Source organism: Watersipora subatra, chromosome 5 (assembly GCF_963576615.1).
Source record: "Watersipora subatra chromosome 5, tzWatSuba1.1, whole genome shotgun sequence".
In the NCBI taxonomy this organism is placed as follows: Eukaryota; Metazoa; Bryozoa; class Gymnolaemata; order Cheilostomatida; family Watersiporidae; genus Watersipora; species Watersipora subatra.
The window spans coordinates 28,068,019-28,080,101 of NC_088712.1; the positions used below are offsets into that span (position 1 = coordinate 28,068,019).

At 44.1% G+C, this 12,083-nt stretch overlaps 1 protein-coding gene across 1 annotated transcript; it reads right to left on the bottom strand.

Moving 5' to 3' along the window:
- Window positions 1-2,735: 2,735 nt before the first annotated feature.
- On the bottom strand, window positions 2,736-3,920 carry LOC137397246 (uncharacterized). Its single transcript, XM_068083534.1, has one exon. The coding sequence runs from the start codon at window positions 3,918-3,920 to the stop codon at window positions 2,736-2,738; it is 1,185 nt and encodes a 394-aa protein (XP_067939635.1).
- Window positions 3,921-12,083: the final 8,163 nt, after the last annotated feature.

A 12,083-nucleotide genomic window follows, 5' to 3' on the forward strand; every position in this document is an offset into this window, starting at 1 on the left:
ATGAGTTTTTAATCAAACATAGTTGATGAAATACAGAGCAGAAATCTTATCACATAAAGTGAATATTTTACATACAGCTCTATGTGTAAAAAGAAATTTTAATCCAAGTGATTAGTGGTTTGGTAGTGTAGAGCAGAGCATGATGCAGATGCATTGCTAGTGTTTGGGGCAGTGGCAGATGACTCAACTTCTATCACCTGAATACTAGCATCACTGTCTAAATTGGTGTTTTCAGCTTGACATTTTGCTATGTGAGCTTTAAGCCTATCTGCATGACCTCGCGTTACAACAGCACACCTATTACATTTTGCCTTAAAACCTTTGCCTTTTGCAGTTCGAGTGAAAAACTGCCAAAGGGGATCCTGTTTGCGAGGCATGTTGGAAATTTGACGCACAACTTTAACTTTTCAAAACGCAAAAAAACTTGATAAACTGAATTCTAACAATCCAACTACTTTGGCTTGTGCCCAATAAATGAAATATTAATTTGCAAACTTGAAGCTGTTGCCCAAAAGAATTTTATTGTTTTAATTTCTAATTATAAGTAATCCTTTCTCACTGGCCAGACTTGAGAATGTATTCATTCATTAGTAGAGATGATGATTGGATTAGTATATTTCACATGGTTTTTATATTTCATCATTAAAGAAATCATTATATCACTTGATAGAAGCAATTGAAAATGAAATTCACTGATTCATTGTTGTGTTACGATTTAATGTAGTTTCAACTTAAGCTCTGCCATCACTTTACCACTGTGTTCTAAATAAACTTCCACAGCTATTAATTACATAGAGTTGCATTTCTACCTCACAGGAACCATTAGAAGCTTAAAATATGTTTTTCACAAAAAAGTAATTAAAAAACCGAGGAAACCATAAAAAACCGTTTTTTTCGGCTGGTTTAAACCGGGTTTAAACTGCTCGGTTTAAACCATTGGTTTAAATCGAGCCAACCCTGAAGTAGATTTTATCAAAAGTATCAGTATTTTTCTATCATTTAAGATTGTTGTTGTTTGATGTGAGCTGACTGTTAAATAACGTACAGGTACCTACCTGGTTACAACACTAGAATAAGAGTGTCTGTGAGGCCTCGTATAGCTTATATGCCAATAGTCTCGAGAAGCCAATAAAGCCGTGATTTTTTCTTCAAATTTATTCTTATCTAAAAAGTTGTTGCTTTTTGCTGCGTCCAAAAATCCACTAACTTTGGTTTTTATAGACACTTCTGGTCTTTCCCACTGTTCTTTACTACATCAGCATGTCTAGCCCTAGTTCGAGAAATTGATCCGCAAGGTTTCTACCTGCCTATTTCCTCAGCCTTTATCTTATTAGATCTATAAAATTTATTGCCTCCATTAAGGCAATCTAAATAAGGGTGACCGAAGTCTTCGCACCATCTACATTTTATCTTCTGATCGGACTTTCTAGCCCCGTGTGTAAGTTACTAAGTAAAAATAACGCAGTACCAGACTGCCAGCCGTGACACTCCAAAACCTCCCCTTATGTCACCCTTACTCCACCTGCACGTTTCACCAGAAAACACCGTATTGCCAGACTACACCAGTAGGGTTACTCACGAGTCACCAAGACTCAGAAAGACTCTTAACAATCCTTTCTCAAATACGACAAGCACAGAGTCACAAGCTACGCGAACGGAGCTTGGATTCCCAAAAATGACAACATGGCCGTTTTTGCTCGTCCGGTGGCGCATGCCCACGAACCCTTCCGAGCTATCGGCGGGCACCACGTGACTACTAACTCACATTTCCCCCAGCTTTTAAGAAGCTACCAGCTATCCCTCATAGTCATCCAGATACCGGGGACGCCGTCGCTCTCGCTGCGACCGCCTGAGCATTGACGGTTGAAGCTCAGGTTCATCAGGATCTAAATCCCCGGACGGAGCCCCAGCAGTCTGAGGCTCACCATCCATGTTTTGTACTTCATCCTCGGCAGTCTGAGGACCGTCCTCCACATCCCCTTCCGAGACCTCAGCCACCTCACAGGGATGCAGCTGAGGCGGTGGGGGAGCAGCAGAACCGCGTAATCTATCTAGATTAGGCCGGCCGTCTTCGACCAGTTCACGGATGCCGTTTTCCCTACTACGGTCAGTGCCAAACCGCCATTTGCGGACATCCCTCACATGCCTCGGCATGCCATCCACGCACACGTTATGCTTTGAAACGACTCCGGTAATCACTCCCGGTGCCCACTGCCTAGTGCACGACGGAGTCGAGGGTTTCACCCACACCTCATCGCCGACAGCAAACTTGCCTTGACTGACCTCATCTAACCCGCGTAGATTGACGTCAAAAGGCACTCGCCATGAATATCGATACAGATTATTCGAGGGTACCGAACCCCCATCTGTACCCTTGCGAGGCGTGACATTATACCAGAACGTCGCCTCCTCAGGGCTAATTCTTCCCCTCTCGGCAATCCTCTTGATTGTCCGGTGCTTTCTCTCAACGATTCCGTTGCCACTCGGGGCGTAAGCGGCACGAAATCTCAGAGAAATTCCCCACTCGTCAGCGAACTGTGCAACAGTTGCTGACCTAAACGCCATGGAATTGTCCATTAACAATTCGTCACACGGCCCCCGCTCAATTACGATCGTGCGTAACTGAGCCACGATGTGCGCTGCCGTCTCACTTGGCAAGCGGCGCCAGATAGCGAAACGTGACGGCCCACAATCAACCATGGACAGGAACACCCGGCCGCCATAGTGAGTCACATCTATGGCCACCCGGCACCAGGTCCCCTCGACAGCCAAGCTGCCTGTTTCCACGAGGTTCTCACCTCTCGGAGCCGGGTCAACGCGCTGACAGGCCTCACAGCCAGCTCGCGTTTGACCTGCTCCCGTGTCAAGTCACTGCGTACTTGTTGAGCAAGGTACAGTGTTCTCTCGACACCCAGATGGTGAGGCAAATGAGCCACCCACACAGCATCCCTGAGGGTCTCGCCGGTGAAGATGGCAGCAGCCATGCTCTCGGCCTCACCTCCACTCACCCCACGATGCCCGAGCCACTTCTTGGGCACTCTCGTCATCCTATCCGCCTTGTTCTCCGCAGTAGGTACAAGACGCATAGTGACCGATAAGCCGTACTCGGTGATCGTATCACGGATCACCCCCAGCCGACGTTTCACCAGCATCTCTGCAGCACCTTTCGTGCGAACACGATTGCGCCCGTCAATTGTATTTGACATCCAATTGATAACTGTGACAGAGTCAACCGCCAAGGTGAAGGTCTTGAACCGCCACGCGATAGCCAGGTTAACACCTCGTCCCACAGCTTCCAATTCGGCAACATTGATGTGTGAATGGTCTGACTCCTTCCTCAGCCACGACGCATCCTCAACAATGCTGCCATCAACCTCGATTGCCACAACGAGGCCCAGAGAGCTAGCATCTGTCCACACAATGACCGAACCGTTCGGTCTTACGTGCCACGGACCCCTAACAGGGTCCTCCTGACATACCCTTGTGTAAAGCTCACTAGCTAGCGAGCTGACCTCCTTTTCAACAGGGGCATCCCAGGCTCCGTTGCATCCCAGCCGCTTCACGAAGCTGCAATAGGGCCACAACCACCCAGCCACTGGGTAATGACCGACAAGTCGGCCACAAAACGAGAAAAGCTCTCTCTTAGTCAGCCCAGCTGGCTCAAGATGAATTTCGGAGAGTGCAGTTCCCCTCGACATCTGCAAATGTCCACGAGCATTTCCCTTCAGAGAAATGCCCAACAACCGACGTCCATCAAGGCCCTCCGGCTCTTTTGTCGCTAGTCCATACTTAGCAATGTGCTTCCTCAGCTCCTCCACGCCAAGCACAGACTCCTGCACCACTATATCGGCGATATAGTGGTCAGTCCCTCGTCGGACCCGCTCGTCGAGCGAAAGAACCTTGCCTAGGATTTTGGTCATGATCCTAGGCGCACACGATAGCCCGAAACCTAGACGTGTCAGCGCATAAGGGACCCCCTTATACTTCACGACCTAGTATTTCCACAGGTCCTCCAAAACATGGATTTGTAGGTACGCGGACTTGAGGTCAACTACCCCAAGTCTGCCACGCAACTGTCTCCACTTCCGGATTTTCTCGCCGCACACAGCGACCGCGCCACCTCCCGTGTGACTCCCGACAAACGCCTTCAGCTCACGGTAGTCCATGACTGGTCGCACTTTGTCCTTCGTTGGTTGGAACACTGCCAAAAGGGGGATAATACCCTCAATGGGCCGACTCCACCTTTTCAACCAACCTTTTGAGATCCAGCTCTCACTTTCAGCACAGTACCGCTCATGTAGCTTAGGTGCCCGAGTACACTTGTACTCCGCGACCCGGGTCTGCAATCCTTTCGGAGATTCCTCGGACCACCGCCAGCTAACAGTCCATCGGCCTTGGGCAAAAGTGGCAACAAACTCGGGGTCGTCGACTCGCAGTGACACCAGATCACCACCCAACCCCGACAACGGTGCCACCCTTGCCACCCCGCATGCGCAGCCAGCCCCAGTATCCTGCCCAGCAGGTACTCCACAGCATCTATTCTGATAGGGTTTCCCCCACCTGACCGAATACTTCGCATCACTTCCTCTACGGACAGTGACGCCTCCCATGTGGTCAATGACGTTACCACCCAGCAAGCAGTCAACCCCAAGATTGCACAGCTTGTCCATAACGAGTGCCGTAACGCCGAAACAGTGTCCCTGTGCACCGACGACCACCCGACACTGACCCTTCACATGAGACGCCTTACCATCCGCTGTCAACAGCGGGTGGCTCGGCCTAAGTCGGGTTGAGCCTGTCAACAACTGCGAACTTACCGGAGTCCTCTCGCTTCCAGTGTCAACCAGACACTGAAAACCGTAACCATTCAGAATTGCTCGAACGACCGGCATACGACTGCTCGTCGTAGGCTCGCCAGTCGCCCCAGACAGCCAAGGACTGTCCCGCAGTACACTCTTACTGCTTGCATGTGACCTCCAGCCTCTCCCTGTCACGCCAATGCCACCTTGGGTCCCCCTGATGTTATGGGACACCTCATAAGCCTGGCTTACACGGTTTCCATATGAGAGGATGCGGCGCCCCGAGTTGCATCCTCCTGATGAAAACCCGGCTCATCCTCCGTGAGCCCTGCCGCCGCCCCAGGCGGTGGCCTTACAGAGCAGTCCCGTACAAAGTGCTCCGTGCTGCCGCACCGGAAACACCCGACCCTCTTGCCAGAAGAGGTCTTTTTCGCCCTCGTACCAGACGAAGGCCGCTTAATACGTGGGCAGTCCTTCACCCGGTGTGGACCCCCACATCAAAAGCAACTGTCTTTGCTTCCCGGCTGCTTGCTAGAAGCAGCCCCCAACTGCTTGCCAGAAGCAGTCGCCGGCCGGTTACCAGAACTGGCCGCTGAGCTAATTGTTGAGGGGCGACCCTCAACAGCTCTCCGGGAAACCAACTTTCCCCTCACTCGGTTCAGCACCGAACCAAAGTCAGCAGTATACGCCTGATCGTGCGTAACTGCCCACTCGTAGACTGACTCGGGCAGCCCTTCATAGAACTTGGTCCTAAAAACCATGTCCTACAGCGTCACCCCCAGTCTACCGGCGAGCCGCTCCAAGAAGTCCAGGTACACGTCAACTGTCTCCCCGGATTCGAGTCGACAGCTGACAAAGCGACGCCATGCCTCCTGTCGAGGCATGGCGTACTCGGCAGTCAAAACTGCCTTCACGACATCCCACTGGGATGCCTCGCCCACCCTCATGCGTCCATGCACTCTGGCAGCAGTGCCATCGAGCATGTACGCAATCAGCGTGCACGGAGCAATGTGCTCCAACTCACACAGTCGCTCGTACTGCGAGAGCCATGCGGTTACCTCAAGCGCACCATCACCGGCAAATGGCTGCATCTGCCGGCTCAGCCTTTCTAAAATAGGCCCTCGTGCCTGGTTCATGAGATTTGCTAAAAAAGCGGCATCTAAAACCAGCGGCACTGTTACAGCGTTCGCGGCACCCTCGGGTGGCTGACCACCTCCGCCATCAGTAGATGGCTCAGCCTTTTGGCTGCCCCCGGGCTCACTCATGGCCCGCTCGTGCTCCCCTCAGCCCAGCTGAGTGGCACCACCTAACAGCAAGGCAAAGTAAATACAAATATATAGGCCGAAATAGCTTGTAAGTTACTAAGTAAAAATAACGCAGTACCAGACTGCCAGCCGTGACACTCCAAAACCTCCCCTTATGTCACCCTTACTCCACCTGCACGTTTTACCAGAAAACACCGTAGTGCCAGACTACACCAGTAGGGTTACTCACGAGTCACCAAAACTCAGAAAGACTCTTAACAATCCTTTCTCAAATACGACAAGCACAGAGTCACAAGCTACGCGAATGGAGCTTGGATTCCCAAAAATGACAACATGGCCGTTTTTGCTTGTCCGGTGGCGCATGCCCACGAACCCTTCCGAGCTATCGGCGGCACCACGTGACTACTAACTCACACCGTGACAACGTTTTTTGTTTTATTTCATCAAAAGATATGAAAACAGAAAAACAACAAAAGAAATAATGATGAGACCCAAACTGCGCAGTAGCGTTGCGAGTCAAGGCGCTGGGCCACAAGTTAACAGCGAGCAGCCAGAAACTATCTAGTCACCGGTCAACAGGTACAGCTTGAGGGCACGTCTAAAAGTGGACCCACTCACAACCCTACGCAGTTCATCAGGCAGAGCGTTCCATTGTGCTGACTGCTGGTAAGACATTCTGCGATGACCTGAAGCAGATTAAGAGGGAGGTAGCTTTAGATTTAAGAAACAGCAGCGAGTGGGATATTGATGAATGCGATGTGATTTAAGGCTGTAGAATAACTGATGAGATGCGATAAGAGTTCGAAATTTATAGCGTTTATTCACGGTCAAAATTGAAGATTTTTAAAAACGTGGGTGGGTGTGTTCTAATTTAGGTTTTTTATGTAAAATCCTGAAAACTCGTTTTTGTAGAAGTTGGAGTTTTTGCACTTGTTTTAAAAGTTTCCAGGGCACTCTATATTTAGGGCCTATGTGGTCTCTTCTGACATTACATACCATGCACAATTTATCGCCTTCATTGCCCAAACCGTCTTGTTTTTCCCAACATCCTTGTTGTTGTTTTTTACCGTTGGCCTCTCCTCGCATCTCCCTCGGTCCTTTCTTAGGCTCTCCAGTTTTCTGTTTAGCCTTTGACTTCACGATGCCCATCAACTGCTACATGCTTCAACTGCCCATCATCTTTCTTATTTATTCTCATTGTTTTGATTTGACTACAACGGTATTAACATTTGATTAATAATCCATTTCCATCTCAACCTTCCTTTTACTCCGTCTCCCAGACTTGGTGACAACGACAGTTTCCTCTACAGGCTTGTAAGTTTCTAGTTTCAGTAATATTGCCAGCCTCGTCATTAATATCGTGATATCGCCTATTACTCAATATTGTCAACATCCTCAACATCAACATCCTTACCCTCACTATCATATGCAATAATACGATTGCCAAATGTATCTGCAGGTAACGGTAAGTAAAATTCTTTCAGACTATCATTATCACAATCTTGTTTTAGAAAAAGTAAATGTTTTCTAAACTTTCTTTTTTTGGTATTATAACCCGGTAACTGCGAGAGTTATGCTTCCTTATCACTATACCCTTTTTCTCAGGAATGCCTGATGTCTCTACCCAAACTAGAGTATTGGGACAGGGTTTTTGTAACTCACTAACTCGGTATTTCTTGTCCCACCTTTCCTTAATCTTAGGTTTCCTAAGTAAATCATTTTTTCCAATTAATAAATTCAGTGTTCTAATACCTCTAATGGGTGTCTCCTGTGGTGGTTGTATAGAAGCATGTGTTACATGATTCTTGAATCATGTAAGACATGCTTAGTTAGAATAAACAAACAAAACTAGCTAGAAATAGCTGTAACATAGTTGAGGATTTCATGACTTACGCTTTTTCTTCATCTGACTCAAAATCATCTTCATGTATAGCTAAAATATGTCAAGTATGGGTACCCATGATGCAATGCTGATTATCTATCATCTAAATCGGTTTATCAACAGAACCATCAGTATTATAAAAATGTCTTAACAAAGTAAGAACTTCTCAATGAACTGCTCAGTTGAGTTTTAATTTCTAGCAGTAAAATGTTTATATCCGCAACTTGCTTTCATTTGTGGGAAGAACTTTGAAAGGTAAAGATGAGGAACACAACTCCTCTATTAACACATTTTTCACCGGACTATGACAACTGGAGTCAAGTCAGGCCTATTTTAATTCTATCAAGTTTCTATCTATATAGTGGTTCCAGTGCCATGCTCTATTTACACAAGGGTACCTACAGTTCATTGCTATGATTCGTGGGATAAGTGCTTGTAATAGAACTATAAGAGCTATAAATAGAACTCTATCTAGCTCATAAAAACCGAAACTATTGCCAGTTCCAGTACCTGTTTCTACAGTTCCTTGTTATGATCCGTGGGACAAGGGTTGGTAATGAGCTATAAATAGAACTATATCTAGCTCATTACAAGCTGCAAGTATTGCCAGTGTTCTTATTGCAAAGAGTAATACCTGTGAGGTGTGTCTCCTGTGGCGATTGTATAGAAGGCGATACACAATTCTTGGTAAAAGGAGTTGGTAGCCTTTGAAGAACCTTTTTTCCCCAAGATCAATAAGGAAGGGCTATTTGTTAACACACAATCTGCAATTCATAACAGTGTGATGATGTTAATGTGGCCTTTCAAATTCCAAAACCGCTTTCTATTACAACAACCGGAAAACCTCGTCTCACACTGTAGTTATTATTATTCCGGCGGTAAACACTCCCTTCTTTAATGTTAGATTTCCTAAGTAAATTATTTTTTTCAAATGCTTCATTAATTCAGTGTTCTAAGACCTCTGAGTGTTTCCTGTGGTGGTTGGTACGGGAGCATGTGTTACATAATTCTTGATTCATGTAACACATGCTTACTTAGAGTAAACAATCAAAACTAGCAAGACATAGCAGTAACATAGTTCAGGATTTGATGACTTACGCTTTTTCTTCATCTGGCTCAAAATCGTCTTCATATATAGCTAAAATATGTCAAGTATGCATACCCATAATGCATTGCTGGTTATCTATCATCTAAATCGGTTCATCAACAGAACCATCAGTATTATAAAAAATTCTTAACAGATTAAGAACTTTTCAATGAGCTGCTCAGTTGAGTTTTAATTTCTAGCAGTAAAATGTTTATATCTGCAACGCGCTTTCAATTGTGGGAAGAACTTTGAAAGGTGAAGATGGGGAACACAACTCCTTTATCAACACATCTTTCACCGGACTATGACAACTGGAGTCAAGTCAGGCCTAATTTAATTCTATAAAGTTTCTATCTGTATGGTTGTTCCAGTGCCATGCTCTATTTACACAAGGTTTCTACAGCTCATTGTTATGATCCATGAGATAAGTGTTGGTAATGAGCTATAAATAGAACTCTAGCTCATTACAAGCTACAAGTGTTGCCAGTTTTCTAATACCTGTAATGGGTGTCTCTTGTGGTGATTGAGTAGGTGATATGTGATTTTTTCTGCTAAAAGGAATTGGTATCCATTGCAGAACTTTTCTTCCCCAAACAACTAAGGAAGGGCTACTTGTTATACTTCATTCTACAATTCATAACAGTGTAATGTTAATGCGGCTCTTCAAAGTTCAAACTTGCTTCATCTCACAACAACCACAAAACCTCAATTCACACTGTAGTTATAATTATCCTGGCAATAGATACTCTCAGACATGTACCCGACACCTATTATCACGACCAGACAAACAATTAGTAGTTAATAATTTGTATTGATGTAATCTAGTCATTATTAGTATCATTTTGTAGATAATATTTTGCTGATTATTTTTATGCTTAGTTCATGCCTAGTTTTGTGTCTACATAGAATAATGTAGACAGTGCAATGTTATTAACTCTTCCAACTCCAAAATTAGTTTATCTTATTAATCAACAACCACAAAACCTATAATCAACTTGAAGTAATAATAAAAAGTTAATTTTAGTCATTACTGTTAACTAGGTTGTCAGATAGAATTAAGTTTTACATAATGCAGTATAATAAATTTGTTTTAATAATAAATCAAGTTAGTTGAAATATCAATCGAGTTGGGCTGTTTGCATTGTTGCTACTTTTTAGGCTTTGATGAACAGTATCCACTTTAACAGTAGCTGGGTGACTCATAGAGTTCATAGCAGCAGTAGCAACCCCATTACCTCTGCATAGCCTTTTCAGGGTTACTTTCTGATATTAAATTTTTACGTTTTGTGTTGTCTCGAACACGTTTTCTGAAAGCTCTCATGGTTATATGAGAAAGCCAACTGGTTTGCTGATGCTTTGATGGTATAGGTATACACTTTGTGGTTTAGGTGGAGAACGTATTGCGTCCCATTCTTCTCCATAAATATTCGACTTGTATAATAAGTCTCTTTATGAATACGCTGTTTGATTTTATGGGCATACACTTTGTGGAGTAACTAGAGTTTGTACTGTCCATCCCTCAGATACTAGAGAGTGCTCAATAGAAGCTGAGGCATTAATATAACACAATGCAGTTGTATCTTTAGGTGAACATGTTCAATAAAATTATTACAGCTGTATATGAAAATAGTTTAAAGACTTTTTTTAGATTTAAAACATTCTACTCCTAAATATTTTGTACATGTATAACTTAACACATACACTATTAAAGTAAAATATGCAACTACAAAGGCATGTTGTAAATTGACCTAAAATACAGTATGATTATAACAAAAAGCTGTGAGATAAACCAATTTTTAAACAGCTAGGCCATATTATTGCCTGTTAATTTACGGGCATGCTCAAATTTGGTAACCAGTTGATTTCTGTTGTTAAATGACCTTCATATAAGTTACATTAAACATTCAGTTTGTGGTTATTATGTAAGTCTGAAAAGTGAGTGAATCTCGACACAAGATGATATAATCTCCGCTCTTGAGCTATGGTTTCCAAATGGTATCAATGCTGGACAGATAGTACAGCCAACCGGATGTAATGTATATCTTGACTTGTGAGAGCTTTTAGTTTCCCTTCTGCCTTAGCTGAAGCCCATCTACATTGTATGAGAATGTCAGTAAACACCCTCAACAATAAATGCTGGGCAAAATTTGCTAGTTCATCTACTAAAACAACATCCTGTTTCTGACAGAGCATTCTGCTGACATCGCAACATTGTATCCGGTGAACAATTTTTTTTCCTGGATTGCGATAAAGCATGACAGTTTTAGTAAAACTATCTATTCACTGGAGTAATTTGTCAATTTATTGGTCACCTAACAATGATACAACTGGCTTGTTGTGAGTTTCTACAGTCAGTTTTGGTGTCCTATTGAGGTATTTGGCGTCTTATTCTTTGCTCAAGTCATTCCAAACGTTTCCTTTTCCATAAAAGCATTTTCTGCTCAGCTAATCATAATGATTGACTTGTTACAGCGACTAACCTACCAAGGCAATGTGGCTGTCTTTAGGTTAAACCTGTTCCTAGACCAGGTAAAGACAAACTTTTTAGCCCAGGAGCCACCTTGATTTTTAACATTTAACAGGTTGGCCGGGTCAGCACAAAATAGGATAGCCTACATATAATTCAGAGAAAAGACCTACAATACCCAGGTATTGTAGGTTTTTCTCTGAGGAGTTTTGTATTGTTAGTTTTTTAAATTGATAGGGATGAAGTGGCTGCTCATCAAAATGCCTGCCTAATAGTTTAATAATGCAGCGTTTTGTCTTCTTCTGTATTATGTTTTTCTTTTGATTTAAAATTTTATTTCTGGTAAATCATTCTATAGCCAGTCTGCAGAGATTTAGGATGTCTCTTCCATACCTGACATGTATCATTTGTATATCAGCTAATACGATTCTGCTGAAGGATTCAACGAAACTCGAAGAAGATCTTCCTTCCGTGAATGAAAAAACATGTCCTCATCGGTGTTTCATATGTATGCATTGTATAGTACTTTTGAGATGATTGTTGTGTTGACAATTGTACTGGTGGTTTTTGTTCGCAGGCCTTG